This window comes from Leuciscus leuciscus, assembly GCF_965113295.1.
Source record: "Leuciscus leuciscus genome assembly, chromosome: 18".
Lineage (NCBI taxonomy): Eukaryota > Metazoa > Chordata > Actinopteri > Cypriniformes > Leuciscidae > Leuciscus > Leuciscus leuciscus.
In genome coordinates this window covers 33621671-33642009 of record NC_138742.1, presented here as the reverse complement: position 1 = coordinate 33642009, position 20339 = coordinate 33621671, and the positions used below count along the sequence as shown (strand labels likewise).

The following is a 20339-nucleotide window of genomic DNA, read 5'->3' as shown; positions in this document are numbered from 1 at the left end:
TAGAATTACATATACAAAATGAGGGGTAAAACAAGGAACAGGAACACTTTTTATGCGTTTTGGCCGTTCACTTACACGACAGTGGAGTTTTAGGCCCTGAAAATGCAAACTTTTGAAAATGGGTTTCAAAATGCAAGTTTGCACTTTGATAATGATACCGTTATTGTCTCCTTTTAAACTTCAAAAACATCTGCGCATGTATCCATGGATCCCTGAGAAGGGAACGAGTCTGAAGACACTTTGGGGAACACCTCCAGCGTGACCGGTGTCTGAAGCACATGACTCGAACGACACTGGCCTGCCGTGACGTCACTGTCGTGTGACGGGAGTGTAGAAGGCCATCTAGAGTTCACATCATCAGCACTTTTGTCTGAAGGAGACGTGACCAGGTATGCCTGAAGCATGGCAGTGAGACGCAGTGTCTCGTTCTCAGGGAACCATGCTTACATGCGTAACCTGAGACGAACCTCTCGAACGGGAACACACACTGCGCCCGAAGACACTGTGGGGAACGAGTACCCACTCCGCCATGCTGAGGCGATAACTGCCTAAATGGCTGTGACTAGCACACACAGTAATGTCGATTTCAGTGTGAACGGGGAATCGTTTTGACGATGTTGTCGTCTGTAGGCAAAAGCGTTGACATTTTTAGTGCATTGTTGTCGTGTAAATGTAATCTAAAGCAAAGAAACTAAATACAAAGAATCAAACTAAACAGGCAAACCGTGGCAATATCTCACTTCTTCAGTCTTAATTTAAGTAATTGTGCTTTTGTTTTTTAATGTTCCATTTGATTCAGATAATTATTACTTTTCATCAGCTCATGAAGCCCTGCAGTCCCCGCACAAACCCAGAAGTTGTCTATCAGGATCACATTTAAATGATATCTGATATATTTACATTTAATAGGGGTTGTAGCTTTTTAATAAATGTAAGCAGTAATTAGTATGAAGTGTAATGAGAGTCACTTTGCTTTGGTGGCATCATGTACCCACTGCAGGCTCAACATGAAGATATTCCACTGATCTCAACTGCAGAAATAAACACGCAGGGCATTTCTAATGTGCTGTTGGCAGATAGTGTTATCCCCTGCTCACACAGGCCACCCTAGTGATGATCACATGACCCACCACGCTCCTAGAGCTCTCATTGGTCGAGAGAAACTATCAGACATGGGAAAAACATTTCCAGTGGTTTAAGGTTTACAGCACCAGTTATACCCATATTAATATACAGAAGCGTTTGAAAGAAGAACTGTGGATGTTCCTCTCCGCCTACAGCCAGGATGATTATCAGACACCTCCACATATGCTGAAAGGTAAGTCTTACATCCATTATGCATATTTACACTCTTTAGAGTGAGACTTAAGTGTCCAAATAAAGTAAATTATGTTGTTATAGTGAGAGTGTTGAATTGGGCATTTCTGCTTAAAGGCTTGTCTGTTTCCATGACTTTAAACTTTTTAAACCCTATCTGTCATAAAGCTCATACCTTTTATAAATTAGCCAGTATATTCAGTGTCAGCATGGCAAAAGCACACTCGACAGCGTGAGGCCAGTCTGCGTCAGTGCCGTTCATAATGTCGAACCTTTTGAGATGTTTGACCTTTTCAACATCACTGAATGACAGTGTTACTTTACACACTGATCTCTTTTTTGTAATATTTGTTTTGTTTTATTGTTGTTCTTTTATTATTGAACTCCAATTCAGATTCAACACAAGTTAAGCTCTATGGAAAACATCTGTGACAAACAACAACAAAACTGTGTTTACAGTTGTGAAATGTTAAGAAAGATAAAGTGCTGATTTTAAAGGATTAGTTCACTTCAAAATGAAAATTTCCTGATAATTTACTCACCTCAATGCCATCCAAGATGTTAATCTCTTTCTTTCTTCAGTGGAAATTGAGGAAAACATTTCAGGATTTTTCTCCACACAATGGACTTCAATGGCAACCAACATGTTGAAGTCCAAATCAATGCAGTTTCAAAGGGCTCTGGAGTGCTTCAAAGGGCTCTGCACGATCCCAGCTGAGGAATAGGGTCTTATCCTGCGAAACGATCGGCCATTTTCTAAAAAATAAATAAAACTGTTTATACTTTTTAACCACAATTGTTCGTCTTGTGCTGGTCTGTGACGCGCCACGTATTACGTCATCACGTTGGAAAGGTCATGAAAATAATAATAATAATAATAATATATTAAAACAAAGATGTTGAACGATTTTGAAGTTGGAGGAGAAAATGAGATGTAATTTTTTGCCCTTCCCGACCTTTCTGAACCGGAGTACATAGACAAATAACTTAGATAGATGACGTGACTCGTGACCTTTCCAACATGATGACGTAATACATGGCGTGTCGCAGACCAGCACAAGACAAACAATTGTGGTTAAAAAGTATATACATTTTTATAAATTTTTTAGAAAATGGCCGATCGTTTTACTAGATAAGACCCCATTCCTCAGCTGGGATCGTGCAGAGACTTTGAAACTGCATTGATTTGGACTTCAACATTCTGGTTGCCATTGAAGTCCATTGTGTGGAGAAAAATCCTGAAATGTTTTCCTCAAAAAACTTAATTTCTTTTCCACTGAAGAAAGAAAGACATGGACATCTTGGATGGCATTCCTGAGTAAATTGTCAGGAAATTTTCATTTTGAGGTGAACCAATCCTTTAATTCTTCCAAAAATAAAATTTTCAAGGCCAATTTGGTGCATATTAGTTGTGCAAATCATGCTAAATTTAGAGTTGTGCATATCAGTGAGTGAGTGAACTGAACCCAATCACAAACAATTTCAGGACTTTTTGCAAACCTATTTTACTGATTAGATCAAAAGAGTTTCATTTAGAAATCTGGCATCGTAACACTTGATTCTAATCAGCTAATAGAAAGCAGACATCACGATTTCTGAAACAATCTCAGGGGGAATGAATCTCAGGTCGGTCTACAGTAATCTACAGTGTTTAGTATAAAGTGTGTATCGACGACCCTGCTGCCCCAGCTCCACTGCAAGTGCATTAATGGACAAGACATGTTTGCTTGTTTCTACACTCTTAAGGTTAGGTTGAAATTATTTTCTGTCACTCACGCAAATCACAAATGATTTCAGTAGAGTTTGATGTTAGCATTTAGCTAAACTAACTGTTCAATTTATCAGCATATAAATACACATGCCCCAAATACTGGATTTGTTTATTACACTGAACATTTGTCATTGATTATTTTAGGTAATTATATTTATAATCAATGTTACTCTCCATCATTGTTATATCTATTATCTTTTACACTGAGCTTGTCACTATGCATTCTGGGATTGTCTTATTAAAGTCAGTATTGTATGCCTATTGTAGTCAAGTCACCTTTATTTCTATAGCGCTCTATACACTACAGACTGTTTCAAAGCAGCTTTACGGTGATAATAGGAAAATAATGATCAATGATGCAAACCAAATTCATTCTGCTAGTGACTCGAGGCAAGCCAAAACACTTGAACACAGATCTTCTTTGTTCTGGTAGTTTGTTCATCAGAGAGAGTCGTATCCAGCTCTAGGGAACGTCACAGATGCTGCTGATAGAGCTTTGCACTTGATCTGGAACGTTCTTGTAGTTGTTCAATATTACTTGATCCTGATATAACCATAATCATGAACAGGCTTTTCCGGCACTGAGAGGATTTTACAGCTCCTCTTTTCTACAGCCAATTCGGTAACACTTTACTATAAGGTTCATTAGTTAACATTACTTAATGTATTAACTAACATGAACTAACCATGAGAAATACATTTGTTACAGTATTAATTAATCTTTGTTAATGTTAGTTAATAAAAATACAGCTATTCATTGTATATTCATGTTAGTTCACAGTGCATTAACTAATGTTAACAAATACAACCTTTGATTTTAATAATGTATTAGTAAATGTCGAAATTAATATTAACTAAGATGAATAAATGCTGTAGAAGTGTTGTTCATTCTCAGTTCAAGTTAACTAAGGTTGTTAACTAATGAACCTTATTGTAGAGTGTTACCAGTAAATATGAGGTTATGTACCCAAAGACAAATGAATGACAGAAACTACTCAAGACTTGTAGGATTTTCAGGAACATTAGTTAGAATAATCGTAATGAGTTTGAGTATGTACACATAGCGGTGTTCTTCTTCAGACATGTGTGACTGTGTTCTGTCCACAGATAGGATGCTGTTCTCTCTGGTTCTGAGCTCAGTCTTTGCTCACGTCAGCTGTGACTCCTGCATGTGCACGACCGTCCCGTATAAAGGTGTGCGTTTGAACTGCAGCTCGCAGGGCCTGAGAACGCTCCCTCAGCTTCATGCCAGCATCACAGATCTCCTGCTGGAGAATAACCTCCTCACCGCCATATCTCCAGGGCATTTAGACACGCTCACCAACCTGCGGCTGCTCAACCTCTCCGGGAACCCGTTCCACTGCGACTGCAGGATCCTGTACCTCAGACAGTGGCTTCAGAGAAATAAAGCCGTGTCTGTGAGTCCGGTGTGTGCCAGTCCTCCAGAACTAGCCCACAGGCCCATCGCTGAGCTCACTGATGCCGATCTGCCCTCCTGTGCCTCTGATGCCTGCTCCGAGTGGCTTTATAACGCCATCTTGTGCTCAATGCTCTGCTTTCTCATTGGTTTGCTGCTGTGGTGCGTCCAACTCGCAAGAAACTCTACCTTTATTCTGGGCATTGATGAGAGACACACTGGGTTTGAGGCAGAATCTCTTCGATCGCTCAAACCCAAGCACAGAGCGAGGGTGAGATGCAGTTTTGGGGATGACATGGACAAGCCTTTACTCAACATGGACATCCTCCCTCAGATACTGGACGTCCTGCACAAGCAACACAACATTAAGATTAAAGTACCGTGAGAAACTGAACTCTACACTAATCCCTTCACTTGCTTGTGTGTCGTGGATACTGCCATTGTGCTTCGATTTGATTTGTAACATGGACTGAGATATTAGGAAATTGTAAATCCTGCCAGTTACTCAAACTTTTGCTCTGTAAGGAGGATTTTAGTCGGTTCAAACATAAAGTAAAAGAAAACAACCTCTGATGAAATAAACATTTACTAGAAAGGGAAAACGTATTTTATTTTTGCTATTTGCCAAGACTAATATAACTATAACTGAAATAAAATTAATTAAAAAACAAACGAACATATATACATATTTTATTAATAAAAAAACATAAAATAACAACACAACAAAATAAATGAAATTAAACATAATTAAACTAAAATTAAAATGAAAACAGCCAATATAAAGATAAAAGCTATAATAATATTGTTAGGTTTATGGACTAGTTTTGGCCACTAGAGGCCCTCAGTGTTTCATTTCAGTTTCCCGCCATTGTATCATGTGCTATTGTTCTCACCTGTGCCTCAGTTCCTGTGAGTGTATTTAAGTTGCTCTGTTCCTGTTTTTCACTCCATACTTGTTATGTTGAGACCAACCTCTCCAGTCTTTTGGTAAATTCCTCGTGTGCTTTTCTCTGGATTAATTCGCTCTGTTTGGTTATCTGACTTCTTCATTTTGTTGTCTTTATTTTTTCCCTTCATTTTTTTACCTCTTTGGGAAACATAATTTACCCTTTGATGTTTCTAGACCCTCTTTGGGATTTTTTGTATGGACTCGTTGGTACATTTGGAGATTCTGTTTTGGAATTACTTTCTGGATTAATTAAATGAGACATTATGTGTATTCCCTGACTGAGCTCTCGTTTCTGCAAATGGGGAAGACGCAACAAAGGACTCGCTAGGCCATGTTGAGAAGAAGAGTTGTAGAAGAGCACATTTGTGAATCTGCTCAAGCTCTCGCATTCCTCTTTTCACATTTATTACAATACAGTTCGTAAGACAAATGCAATAGCATGTTATAAAAGCAAGATGACAAGTTATAACTGTAATTAAATGAAACGATACCTGTTCCATCTTCATGCAGCATATATTCTCTGGCTCTGTAGACCTTACAACACTTCCCACACGAGCGATTTAAAGATTATCATGACAGAATATGCTAATCAATGACTTGAAGATAGTTAACTCTACATCAGCTGCATAAATTCATCAATTTAACCATTAACCATTCAGAGACGTCCTGTTGCATTCTACATGTTGACATTTCTTCTTGAGTCTCTCCATCATTGTCCGACTCCGGTTTGAACATAAAAGGCAAAACAATTTCTGACATTTTAGTGCGTGTGTGTGGTAATTGGAGCTGCTAACACACACAAGCTCTTCAAGCTCCGCCCTCTGTGCCGGAAGCAGCAGCTCATTTGCATTTAAAGGGACACAAAAAAAAAACAACGCAAATCTTTGCTCACCCTGCAAAAGTGACCATTTTAACATGCTATACAAATCTGTGGGGTATTTTGAGCTAAAACTTCACATACACATTCTTGGGACATCAGATACTTATTTTACATCTTGTAAAAAGGGGCATTATAGGACCTCTTTAATGTAGGCCACTCTTCCCCTCAACAAATAAACAGAATCAATTGTTTGAAAGATCTGGGTCACTCGTGTTACCCTGGTTCCCTAAGAAGGGAACGAGAAGATGCATAAGGAGCTGTTGGTATGAGGAACTCCTCCGGCATGACGGTGTAAGGGGATTTACAGTCAAAGACCCAGAACCAGATATGATGAATGAAGAACCGGAGTCAGAATTATAATGAATTGAAGAAAAGTTTTACTGAAGATAGTTTGCAGTTTCATCAGCAGAAGTCAGCTTCAAGACTCACAAAGAGTTCGTAGGCCGCCCCGCTTACAGTTACAAAGATCACAGCAATTACACCCTCCACCATGGTCTAAGCTACGTCCTTGCTTCAGGTTGAATGATTCTCATTGGCTAAGAAAATAGGTAAACATAGTAATTTTCCACACATATACAGATAGACTGAAGCATATCTCCATCGATTATGCAGCTGACACTCAGACCCTGAAGTTAGGCATGTCGTGACCTTCCAGGTTGCAGATCTGCATTGTTGGGCGCCAGCATGTCCAGAACAGGGGCGTGTCTAGAGGGGGGCCCCCTGGAATATGATTGCGTGTGTGACTGATCAAGCTATTGTATGTTGCCAGTAACGTTAGATTAGCTAACATAACTTCGTCAGACTAACGTTACTGAATAGAGAGGACTTGTCAGTGTTATTCAGCGGCAGCGCACTCCACCACATAAATATAAAATAGATAAATATTACTTTATCTGTTGTTTTAAGGGCTAAAGGCACAATAATGTATATATATATATATATATATATAAAAAAAGGCATGGCATGGTAAACATTAAAATGTGAGAACGTTAACACCATAGCTACACGCAACTCTGTTTAACTCTATAATTTCGATAGGCCTACTTAATGTTTTTTTATTTCTTTTTAGGCAGAATTTTTATTGAGAATGAAAAGAGGACTTTTTTTGTTTTTTATTTATTAGAACAAAACTGTGTGGTCCAATAAATGCAGTGCCACACTTAATACCATCTATATGGTATTACCATCTATATTGTCCATTGCAAAGATTTTTGAAATCACTCACTCCTCTGGAAGCTTCCTCACTTCTCGTTCCTCCCTCCTCTAGAAGCGCCCTCGCCCATCACTCCTCGCCCCTCTCTCCTCACCCATCACTCCTCGCCCATCACTCCTCGTTCCTCACTCCTCGCCCCTCACCCCTTTCCTCGCTCCTCTGGAGACATCCTCACTCCTCGCCCCTCGTTCCTCACCGCTCTCCTCACTCCTCGCCCATCATTCCTCGCTCTACACCCCTCGTTCCTCACCCCTTTCCTCTCCTCGTTCCTCACCCATCACTCTTCACCGCTCTCTCCTCGCCCCTAACCCCTCGTTCCTCACCGCTCTCTCCTCACTCCTCGCCCCTCACCACTCTCTCCTCGTTCCTCACCGCTCTCTCCTCACTCATCATTCCTCACCCTTTTCCTCTCCTCATTTGCTCCTCACCCCTCTCTCCTCGCCCATCACCCCTCGTTCCTCACTTGTTCCTCACTCCTCTCTCCTAGCTCATCACCCCTCGTTCCTCGCTCCTCACCCCTCGCACTGCACTGAGAGAATTGAGATACCCTTCAAGATGGATAAATGCGATGGGTTTCCAGGCACAGGCTGGAGGAGTGAGGAAGCATCTGTGTGAAGCGAGGCGTTTCAGGGAGTTCAGAAAGAGAGAATAGCACCCTACTGAGGGACTCTGTGCTTTTGAACTTTGCAGAGCTTTTTCATGCTGAAACAGCAACGAGATGAGCGTGGGAAAAAGCAGATTAGGTCCCCTTTTATGTGAACTGAATAGGGGTGTAACAATATATCGCAGTACAAAAATCAAACAATATGTGTCATGGATAGTTCACCCAAAATAAAATTTCTGTGTGAGAAAAAATTTTTTTTTCCTCACACAAGAGTTTGTTTCAGTACTACATTAAACTACTGTATGGAATGCTGAATATAATGTATAATAATTCAATGGGGGAATATCTGTGGGTCCTGATAAAGCCAAATGTCTGTTACCAGTAAAAGTGTCCTACATTATTTTAAATATATCTAGTCAGTGACAGAGATCAAGCATATTCATCTACAATAATCCTGTATTTTCATCTTCAGAATCATGAATATTGTTATTCTGGTGTCACTATTGTCCTGTGCTTTGAGTTTCAGCACCAAGTACAAGCCTATTTATTTACACCTTTTTTTTTGTTCATTTTGTGTGCCTGTTTATCGATTAGCAACTCAATATACAATCACAATGTTTTGTTCAATGTTTTACATTAAATATTTTCTGATTGACTATTTTATTTATTCTTTTTTACTGTTTTTCTTGTCTATATTCATCTGGATGTATGTATGTTCTATGTGGATGTACCACTGAACCACTGTAATGACAATACAAAAAGTATAATAATTCTAATACCAAATTTAGCATTTTAATCAAAAGTAAATTTCTTGTTAAGCTTTTATCATGTCTTGGAGTATCGCAATATCGTATCGTGATATTGAAGCATTACCCACTACTCAACTTTTCAGTGCATGTCATCTACTAAATCGTGTCAATAGGCCAATAAAGTTGCTTTTGAAATCTAAGACCTAATAGATGGCAAATGCCTTCCTCAAAGGAATGCTTTCATGTTTTTCTAGATGATAGAATGAATGAATGAATTAGTGAATGAATGAATGAATGAATGAATGAATGAATGAATGAATGCAGACGGACTCCCCATCCTCCTCCAGCTTTATTGACAGTTTAAAATTACACATCTATGTTCTAGGACTTAAGTTGCAATTTCCTCCGACTTAAAAACTGAGTACAAGCACTGATATTCTTACAGTAGTCCAAGTGATATTATACAAAAATATCTGATTTCTGTGAAAACATTCTTTTTGCAAATTGTTGCTAATTCCACGTGTCTCTTTATTGTTCCGGATAATTTAAAGGTAGAAAGGACTAAAATTACTCTATAACTTGCAGCATTAACAAGCATCGTTTGATGAACCTGCAAACATGACTTTAGATAAATGTCAAACAAAATAAAAAAGCAAAAAAAACAAAACAAAAAAAAAGCAAACAAAAAAAGAGAAAAGAAAATGACTTCTGATATTCAAATTAATCCAAAATACCAATATAACATTTCCATAGTAGAGACACTTTGCCGTAATGGAGCTCCTGCGATCGATGAAAATGGTTTTGTCTGTCCTCTTAAGCCAGCTTACACTTTTCTCCATATAACCACGAAAAATAAAACAAAACGGCCGAGTTGAGCCTTCACCTGACTTCTCTCTCATTTCATCTAAGCTTCATCTGCGTGATCCCAGAGGTCCCGTGGCGCACGACGTCCCAGTCGCGGATCCTCTCACCAGCGCATGGAAAGGGCTCCTTTAACCGAGCGTCATGCGTTACACCTCTACCTACCTAAATAAACATCTCATTTTAAACGCAATATGAAATTTTTTTTTTTTTACCCCTCTTCTTTATAACAAAGGAAAACACAACTCAAAGCTGCTCACTGGCCTGGAAAGGCCTCTGTTTGCCAGGTGTTGGCCAATGAAGAGGATTTAGAGAAGAGAAACAACCATCAATCAGGAAAGGAGGGGCGTCGAGGAGGAGTTACGCGGACGCTTCGATGGTGCACTCTCGGGCCAGGTGACCGGTCTTCCCACAGTTGTAGCAGTTCACCTCAGTGGCCTTGCTGCACTGCACCGCCACGTGCCCGATCTCTCCACACCTGCAACACACACACACTTCAGGGTCCTGGCAAACACACACTCCTGCTCTGCTATCTATAGATGAGTCACGATTTTTGAATATTTTTATATTTGATTATCAGTCATGTAACCAGAGGGGGATTTATCTAAAAGCTGTCAACCAACTCTGACAACAGAAGAACACACAGCGGAGATCCGGCCGATTATGCTTCGCACGCTTTACCCAGAATGCCCTTTGTGGCGTGCTGGTTAGAAAATATGTGAAGTAAGTAGGGCTGTTCAGTTGCAGTTGTTCATTTAAGCCATTAGTCGACTAATTGCATATTTACATTAATTGAATTACTTAAATATATACTGGAGAGAATATTAAACCATAGTGAGCGTTTAAAAAAAAAATATATATAGCCTATTCTTCACTCAAGCACACGCGTAAAGCTTGCCAGACAGGAACGGCAAAAGTAATGATTATGAATGTCAAAAATAGCAAGGAGACATTTTAAATGTTTATTAATAAACTAGTGTTTGACTCGGCTGCAAAGATGAAGCGGAGGAACACGTGGTGTTTGGTGACTCGCTCATAAAGACAGTGGCACTGCGGCTCCACGCGCTCTCGCAGGGCCGTGATCTCGTACTGTGTAGTGCAGACAGTGACGGAGAGTGAACGCGGTTTAACTGTGTTCTCTGAGGGGCTGAGACAGTGACGGAGAGTGCAGTGTTAATTTCGTTAATAATTTGTCATTTTCGTCAACGACATTTTTTCACAGACGAAAACGAGACGATAACTAAATAAAAACAAGTTTTGAATGACAAAAACTATGACGAAAATCTATTGACATTTTCGTCAACGAATAAAAACTAGACGAAAATGTTAGATAGTGACGATTTGGGAAGCGATCCAGTCTGATGTCCTGCATTTGTGGTAGATGCGCACAATTGACCTATGGCTAAGCCACGCCCCCTCCACTCACTCGGACAAACAGTCAACATTCGTTAACAGGCGCTATTGCAGCTGTCACAGTTAGAGACATTTCACAGGAGGCAATTGATGATTTTTGGAGACAGAAAGATTATATATCATATCAAAGTCACCAAAAGGGCCTTAACTATGCATTGGAGGGTTATATTAATCATTTTATTTTGAGAAGGTCGATGAAAAGCTTCAGCTCCAGACAAAGATTTAACGTTACAGGTCAGTGTGTAAACGTTATAGTTTGGTGCTATTTCGCTTCAAACGCTCGCTTTATACGCGCAAATTTGACGCTCTATTCGCATTTGGTGTGAACGCAGCATAATGAACATGCTGCGATGTCAAGATTGCAATGCTGGAGTGTGTGTGTCAGAGAGAGAGGCGCGGGCGCGATCGAACAGTGGAAACATAAAAACATACTCCATTTTGTTCATACAGGACATCATTAAAACTGCAAAGTGTTTAGCCTACTTATATTTGTGTAAAACACAACATTGTGCTTTTGTCAAACTGTACTCTTGTCAAACTGCCACGCAGCTAGAAGCTAGGCTAACGTTAGCCTAACGTTACTTTAGAGATGTTAAAGATAACGTTCAAATTCGTTGTTGACTTACCTTAGAACAGATGTAGACATCCTTGTTTAATTTATCCACGTTTAGTTGGTGTTGTGGTCTAAGTTACTGCATAAATGAATCCTGAGCAGACACTTATCTCGGTTGAGATGTGGCTTGGGAAAGGGTAAAAAATACACACCGTCGCCCAGCCTCTCAGGATACCTAGTGTTGGAGTTGAATGTACCCCATGCACACCGTTTGACCATTTTAAACTTAAACTGATAAAAACGAATGAAAACTGACTAACTGCAATGCATTTCAATGGACGTGGAAGCAGAGAATGTACGAGTGTATTGGGTTAGCTATGCGCACTGTTACCCCTTTTCCACCAAGGCAGAGCTGGTGCTGGTTCGGAGCCAGAGCCTAGTTTCAAATCGGTTCTTTGTTTTTCCACCGCCAAAGCACCAGCTCCGAACCAGTAAAACTGGTTCTTAAGTAGCACCAAATCATTGCAGGGTCTAGAACGGAGCCAAGAAAGAACCGCTTGCGTCAGAGGCTGGGGGCGGGGTTACCGTGGCCAACAAGACTGAAGAGAAACTTGTGACCGCCATTTTTAAATAGCAGCTAGTCGAGCTAATAGCAGCTCGATTATAATATCCGTCTATGTAAGTTACGGCGAGCTGCACGAACGCGTTGGATTCGCCGTGTTTGGATGCCGATTTATTTTCGCAAACCCATGAGCAACCATAGTAACGCAACGTCTATTATTGTTGATGCCTTGTTCGAGATGCATCGGAGCAGCGTGGACCGATCAGAGCTGCGGGAGTGTTTGGAGATCATACGACTCCTTGTGCTTTTTGATCGCTTTCGCAGTGCTTTGATTTCATGTGCTGATCGTTCTGCGAGAAGCCGATGCATCTCGAACAAGTCTGGTGTGTTTGTGTTTGGCGCTGCCGCATAGCGTTGCTGGGCAACATGATACGTATGCAGTGACGTAAGATATAGCTCTGTTGTGGCTCTCTGGCCGGTGGAAACGCAAACCGGTTCGTCAGTCGAACCAACTCCGAACTGGCAATAGCTCTAGCTCTGAACCAGCACCCGGTTCTTGTTGGTGGAAAAGGGGTATGTGATTGGCTCATCGTGTTTGGGGGCGTGGCTTAGCCATAGGTCAATTGTACTGTAACGTGATCTACCCAGCGGCACACGGGCTGACATGCGCTGCATGTCTCAAACGTTAAAACATGTAAACGTCTGGGAGAATGAGTAGAGCAGACATGAAGATCTGAATAAGAGTGACGACGCAAAAAAAGAGCTATATTCGGTACGGTTTTCTGTGCGCACACACCCGACGCGAAGCGTGCAGCCATGCACATAGACACCTAGCCTATACAGCGCGCGAGTACAGAATTGAGCTCTCTTTCGTGTCTGAATGGACAAATACACACAAATATTATGTCTAAATGTCCGTTTTGGAGAGTATTCACGTAAATTATGTTGGTTATGTCTTAAACAGTTGTGAGTATCTATGTGCATCAGTGCAATTCTGGATCCGCATGTCATTGGACATGATCCGATGTCTTAAAGTGACAGTGGGTAATAAACCTAATGCGGTCTGTGTCCTTAATATTGATCAAGCAACAAAAGAAAAAGAGAAAAGCATTCATTGCTCGTTAATAGCTTTAATAAGGATTAATTATATTTAATTCATACAAATAAATATGTCTGCTTGAAAGAATAAAAAATGATGTATGCAAGTAGTTATAAAGAATTCATATATCATTCATTGAAAAAAAGACTGTCTTCTACTTTAGGAAAAGTGGTTTTATTTAATTTTAAGATATTTTTTAAGTTACAGTAGTTAAATCTGTATTGCATGTTCAAACTTTAAAATCATTCATTTTAGCAGGTTAATATGTTTTCTCCGGGAGTATGGTTTGGAAATTTTAGAGAAATTCTAAATAAATGCATTTAAATTGAAACCCATTATATTTTAGTCGACTAAATCTACTGTAGATTTAGTCGACTAAAATCTTATTGTATTTCGTCGACTAAAACTAGACTAAAACTAAAACAATTCAGATGACTAAAATATGACAAAAACTAAATGGCATTTTAGTCAAAAGACTATGACTAAAACTAAATCAAAATTTGCTGTCAAAATTAACACTGGGAGAGTGAACGCGGTTTTAACTGTGTTCTCTGAGGGGCTGAGACAGTGACGGAGAGTGAACGCGGTTTAACTGTTCTCTGAGGGGGTGAGAGTGACGGAGGGTGAACGCGGTTTAACTGTGTTCTCTGAGGGGCTGAGACAGTGACGGAGAGCGAACGCGTTTTAACTGTTCTCTGAGGGGCTGAGACAGTGACGGAGAGTGAACACGGTTTAACTGTGTTCTCTGAGACAGTGACGGAGAGTGAACGCGGTTTAACTGTGTTCTCTGAGGGGTGAGACAGTGACGGAGAGTGAACGCGGTTTAACTGTTCTCTGAGGGGTGAGACAGTGACGGAGAGTGAACGTGGTTTAACTGTGTTCTCTGAGGGGTGAGACAGTGACGGAGAGTGAACGCGGTTTAACTGTTCTCTGAGGGGTGAGACAGTGACGGAGAGTGAACGTGGTTTAACTGTTCTCTGGGGGGTGAGACAGTGACGGAGAGTGAACGCGGTTTAACTGTTCTCTGAGGGGTGAGACAGTGACGGAGAGTGAACGCGGTTTAACTGTGTTCTCTGAGGGGTGAGACAGTGACGGAGAGTGAACGCGGTTTAACTGTGTTCTCTGAGGGGTGAGACAGTGACGGAGAGTGAACGCGGTTTAACTGTTCTCTGGGGGGTGAGACAGTGACGGAGAGTGAACGCGGTTTAACTGTTCTCTGAGGGGTGAGACAGTGACGGAGAGTGAACGCGGTTTAACTGTGTTCTCTGAGGGGTGAGACAGTGACGGAGAGTGAATGTGGTTTAACTGTGTTCTCTGAGGGGTGAGACAGTGACGGAGAGTGAACGTGGTTTAACTGTGTTCTCTGAGGGGTGAGACAGTGACGGAGAGTGAACGCGGTTTAACTGTTCTCTGGGGGGTGAGACAGTGACGGAGAGTGAACGCGGTTTAACTGTTCTCTGAGGGGTGAGACAGTGACGGAGAGTGAACGCGGTTTAACTGTGTTCTCTGAGGGGTGAGACAGTGACGGAGAGTGAACGCGGTTTAACTGTGTTCTCTGAGGGGCTGAGACAGTGACGGAGAGCGAACGCGGTTTAACTGTGTTCTCTGAGGGGTGAGACAGTGACGGAGAGTGAACGCGGTTTAACTGTGTTCTCTGAGGGGTGAGACAGTGACGGAGAGTGAATGTGGTTTAACTGTGTTCTCTGAGGGGTGAGAGTGACGGAGAGTGAACGCGGTTTAACTGTTCTCTGAGGGGTGAGACAGTGACGGAGAGTGAACGCGGTTTAACTGTTCTCTGAGGGGTGAGAGTGACGGAGAGTGAACGCGGTTTAACTGTGTTCTCTGAGCGGCTGAGACAGTGACGGAGAGTGAACGCGGTTTACTAGTGGTTGTAATAATTAGGGCTGGGCGATATATCGATATAAAAAATATATCGATATATTTTTGAAATGCGATATGGAATTAGACCATATCGCATATCGATATAGTTCAAATTTGCGCTGTGATCCTTGCTCCCCGCGCCTCCTTTTCCACTCTGCGTGCGTGTTTAGAGCATGTTATGTTATGAGAGGCGAATCATGACTACTTTAGAAAACCCAGCACAATAGGAACTACCAGGCAGTGACATAAGTGTACGCTGAGATCAAGTTTTTCACCTCAGCGGCGTGCGCTGTATCGCCTCACTTATCAAGTGCAAAAGAAACCACGAGCATGCAACGCCGTTACGTTGTAAATTACACTAAATAAAAGTAATGCAGGTATGATTTTCATTCTATTCACCAGGAGCAGTTTCCATGTTTGGCTTTGACTTGGAAAATTTTCTCTCACTTTGCGGAAAAAATATCGGGATATATATCGTATATCGATATTCAGCCTAAATATATCGCGATATGACTTTTGGTCCATATCGCCCAGCCCTAGTAATAATAGTTCTTGTCTAAGGGATATAATGTGTGTATATAATGTGCTTAAAAACAGACCGTTCAGAGTGAAATATGAGACAGGCTGCTGTTGAAAATAAGACCTTGTTCTTAAGTAACTTGCCTGCTTAAATAAAGGTTAACTATAAGGTTGTTAAATATAACAGAGATAAAAGCATATAATGTTTTTGACACCGTTTTCAACTGAAAACTATGCGTTTTGGCCGTTCATTTACACTACACCAGTGTTTTGGGGGTCTGAAAACGGGTTTCAAAGTGAACGTTTTTGAAAACGATACCGTTATCCTCTCTGTGTAAACTAGAAAAACATGAATTTGTGGAAACAGTGACGTCATGCGTGTCAGTGCTCAGCCTATATTCTTTACAAACCGCATTGAGTCGTTTTAGCATGTTGCATCTGTACGTGAAAACTTATCCATTTTAGCCTTATCCTTCTGGTTACAGCATGTGGGCAAGTAAATAATTCTTATATTTGGGTAACCTTCTTTAAAGCAGCCAGCTCTGTAGAAGAGGACTTACCGGTAACACTTGACCTTGTCACACAGTTTCTGGATGTGTCCGAAGCCGCCGCAGGAGTAGCACTTCTGCTCGTTGGCGTGGTCACAGTCGCGAGCCACGTGACCGGCTTTACCACAGTTATAACAACACTGCTCCCTTTCCTTTTTGGGCTCTTTACAGTCTCTGGAAATGTGGCCACTCCTGTGGCAGTTGTAGCATGCTGGGTGTAAACAACAAAAATACATTTAATCAACCATGAGGACCAATGATGCAAAGTACCAGCAACACACATCCAAAGTGACACGCAGAAAACACACAAAATTGTCAAATTGCCCATCTTGAGTATCATCGTAAACACAGTCGGTTACGTCTTCAGTGAACATAAACGTGAGATGAGATGCGTAACATTACACTGGATCCGTGCAGCTCTTAAAGTGACTGTCAATCAAACAAAAGACACAAAAATTGCTCAATGCTTTTGACTGAATAACTTTAATGAGGGTTAATCTATATTTATACAATGAAGACTATAAAGTGATATTTTACTAGTTCTGTACCTGAACATCTAGTTTAGACCTACACGAAAAACCTGAAAAGAACCGTTTACTTCATTTTTATTTGTACTATTGCTCATAAATTGATTATTTGTTCATATTAGATGGCTAATACTTGATTCTGATTGGTCAATCATGCCATACAGCGCTATATTATTCCCCGGTAACAACCGCTGAAAACAGAAACACAGGCTCACCCGGGTCACTGAAGCCAGCAGTGATATACGCTTGGTGAGCTAATAAAATATTAGAACTCAGTCGAATCAATATTTTGTGTACAGTTATTTAATTATGCCATCTAGTATCGTGGACTCACGCTCTCGTTTCAAACAAACGCAGCTGCTGCCATTTTGTGACTATTGTTTTATACACTGTAAAGGATCATAAGATACAAACAGGTACGATTTTAAAACAGTTTAATCTGAAATAAGTGTTATGACTGTATACCGGATCTCTTAAATTTCTGTCTAGTTTGATCTTGCCGCTGAAACTGCTCTCATCGCAGAAGCTTTGTGTTTAAAGAGCGAATAAAAAAAATTCAACTCAGATCAATATTTCGTGTCTAATTATTCACTTATGGGGCAAGTAGCCGTGTAATAAACGGATAATGTACATCCAGACAGTTGTTCTCTCAGAATAAACCCATTCGTGTGTGTGTTATCTCAGAATAAACCCCTTCAGGTGTGTGTGTGTTATCTCAGAATTAACCCCTTCATGTGTGTGAGTGTGTGTGTTATCTCAGAATAAACCCCTTCGTGTGTGTGTGTGTGTGCGTTATCTCAGAATAAACCCCATCGTGTGTGTGTATTATCTCGGAATAAACCCCTTCATATATATATATATATATGTGTGTGTGTGTGTGTGTGTGTGTGTTATCTCAGAATAAACCCCTTCATATGTGTGTGTGTGTTTGTGTTTTATCTCAGAATAAACCCCTTCATATGTGTGTGTGTGTTATCTCAGAATAAACCCCTTCGTGTGTGTGTGTGTGTTATCTCAGAATAAACCCCTTCATGCTGATGAACACCTGATCCTGATCCCCCTGTCAGGGTTTATTCGGAGATAACAACCGGCTGGATGAACATTATCTCTTATTTTATTAGTGAGAGTCTTTAACAACATTTAAAATGTATATGAGTTAGGCTAGTAGTTTTAGGTGTCACAACCTTATTAATAACGTTACATGGATCCAAAACAACTAAAACAATAACAACTAAAACAATAACAGGCCTATTTTATTTTATGTATTTATTACTTTTTTTGTGTGGTGGGGTCGACCGGGCCAGTAGAAAACCCCTTGGTGTTCAGCCCTGCAAAAGATCTTCAAGTTCTAGTGAGTGGAAGTGTGAGGAGGCGCAGACTCTTACCATCCTCGGTCTGCTCACAATCTCTGGCGATGTGACCCTGCTCTCCACACCGGTAACAGAACAGATCTACAGAGACACAGAGAGAGAGAGAGAGAGCATGAGTCAGCTCCTGGACAGATGCGTGTGTTTAAATAAAGCCCTGCAGTCCTCCTACCCTTTCCTCGTCCCCGACCCCGTCCACGGCCCCGGCCCGCGTTAGGACAGTTCTTGATCCAGTGTCCGGAGCGGCCGCATCCAAAGCACTCGCTGGTACTCATGTCCATTCTCTGCGGAGATTAAAACCTCATTACCTCTGTGACAAGGTTCAACAGTTCACGTGGAAAACTCATGCCATAAAAACATAATGCAAAAAAAGATATGCCTATATTTAGGAAGGTTTTTTTGCATCGAAACGTCATTTTAATAATTAAACAAGTGTTTCTATAGTTACAGTTTCTGTATTCATTCACCTTGTAATCTAAGTTAATTAATTCCTTCTCAAAAACTTATTTTCAGTGACAAATCATGCCAGACACCATATTTCCAGGAAGGTCGATCCAGTCTAAGTGTTCACTTGTAGTGTGAGCTTGCTAGCACAATCGTTACACCCAACTTTAATAACTTAATTATGTCAGTGGCAATAATCCACACTCATATGGTGTGAATGGGAAGGCTGACGGCACATGGCACGTGTCCTAGCCTCACTGCTACTGCTAAAGACACATCTAACACAATTACCAGGGCTGACACTGGAAACAGTGATCAATACTCATAAACGTTATTTAAACAGAGGAGTTATGAAGGCCTAAACATCTGCATCATGGTTTAATACCTGTATTAATCATTAAATCATACATCAGCCCGAGGAAACGCAGCACAACAGAGTAACGTGAACTGCTCTCGGCTACACTACAGTAAATTATATTCATACGGCATATAAGTTAATTAATGTATATTTATAAGTTTATAGATGTAACTTACACCTGATAAATGACACACGATTGAAGGAAAGTCACATGTTCACCGTCCACAACCTTACCACCTCAACACTGGGCCACATCGTGCAGATTCAACTCAAAAACTTCACAAATACACTCAATTCTATCACTAATCTGCATTGATGTGAGTATTTATGAACTGTTGTGTGTTTTATTTCTGGAATTGCACACGTGCACGTGCACTTCTACGAGTCTTTCCCGCGCAGGCACGCGCTGCAGCAGGCCTCGGCTAGCTCAACGCGCGTGATTAAACACACTCACTCGCTACACACACTGCGGTCAACACATTCAACGCCAGTTTTAAGATGTAACTGATCATTAAGTTAATATGAACAAAACCAGTTGGAATTGAGAGTTTGTCGCTGATAATATGTGTACTCACCTATAACAGAACACTAGCCTGTTAGCTGTGACTCACTGCTGTTTACTCCTCCCTTCAGCACTGCGCATGAATCCGCTGAGCGACAGATACAGTAGCCAATAAGAGATCCCGATTTAGCGCGGGGGCAACCAATGAGGATCGAGTGCCTGGAGACACCCCTCCATTCTGTCCAATCACTGATCTAGAAGAAACACTTGTCCTGCCCACACAAACAACACTGTTGGAAATATTCAGAAATGGAATATTATCGTTGTGCTTGTTTATATATCATCTGTAGCCTTTTATAAAAACAGAGAACTACTGGAATATATGACAAGTGTTATTTCCAAACATGTTTTTACAAGTCTGTGGTTACGTTTATGCAGATCCTACAACAACATAGTTTAGTTATGAGGGAGAACTCAAACTGGCAGTGAGTTATTAATAATCATTTGAATAAGCAGTTCAGAACAAAAAATCGTGCAATAATCTGCAGTCGCGACTTTCTGCTTCCATGAGTCCAAAAACAAGCATCAGTACAATCGACGGAATCATATCATATTTCGCATTGTTGTTTCATATTTCATATTTCTGTTCCCCGATAAAGCAACCCGTAGCCGCTGGTGCATCATTAGTATTTCATATCTAGTCGCCAAATCGGATTTACAAATAAATAAATAATAAATAATTATGCGGACAACTTCTTTCGGTATCAGCATATAGCATATTACTCAATTTATGTCATATTTACAT

General features: G+C 40.7%; 2 protein-coding genes across 2 annotated transcripts; one reads left to right on the top strand and one right to left on the bottom strand.

Annotated features, from left to right (window-relative positions):
• Positions 1–1158: 1158 nt before the first annotated feature.
• Positions 1159–9577, top strand: gp9 (glycoprotein IX platelet). Its single transcript, XM_082146053.1, has 2 exons — positions 1159–1318; positions 4196–9577. The coding sequence occupies exons 1-2, from the start codon at positions 1261–1263 to the stop codon at positions 4888–4890; spliced, it is 753 nt and encodes a 250-aa protein (XP_082002179.1). The 5' UTR covers positions 1159–1260; the 3' UTR covers positions 4891–9577.
• cnbpa (CCHC-type zinc finger, nucleic acid binding protein a) lies at positions 9231–19761 on the bottom strand. Its single transcript, XM_082146057.1, has 5 exons — positions 19608–19761; positions 18403–18514; positions 18249–18314; positions 16349–16547; positions 9231–10239 (listed from the first exon to the last, which is right to left on the bottom strand). Exons 2-5 carry the CDS (start codon positions 18509–18511, stop codon positions 10122–10124), a joined length of 492 nt encoding a protein of 163 aa, XP_082002183.1. The 5' UTR covers positions 18512–18514; positions 19608–19761; the 3' UTR covers positions 9231–10121.
• Positions 19762–20339: the final 578 nt, after the last annotated feature.

What these genes read in the sequence shown, in the direction of transcription:
- gp9 (XM_082146053.1), top strand. Translation starts at nt 1,261, where the DNA reads ATGTTCCTCTCCGCCTACAGCCAGGATGATTATCAGACACCTCCACAT. An exon ending in ACCTCCACATATGCTGAAAG is followed by an intron (nt 1,319 to 4,195) that starts GTAAGTCTTACA and finishes TTCTGTCCACAG; the next exon opens with ATAGGATGCTGTTCTCTCTG.
- cnbpa (XM_082146057.1), bottom strand. Translation starts at nt 18,511, where the DNA reads ATGGACATGAGTACCAGCGAGTGCTTTGGATGCGGCCGCTCCGGACAC. An exon ending in TTGTGAGCAGACCGAGGATG is followed by an intron (nt 16,548 to 18,248) that starts GTAAGAGTCTGC and finishes GTTTACACCCAG; the next exon opens with CATGCTACAACTGCCACAGG. An exon ending in GACAAGGTCAAGTGTTACCG is followed by an intron (nt 10,240 to 16,348) that starts GTAAGTCCTCTT and finishes TGTGTGTTGCAG; the next exon opens with GTGTGGAGAGATCGGGCACG.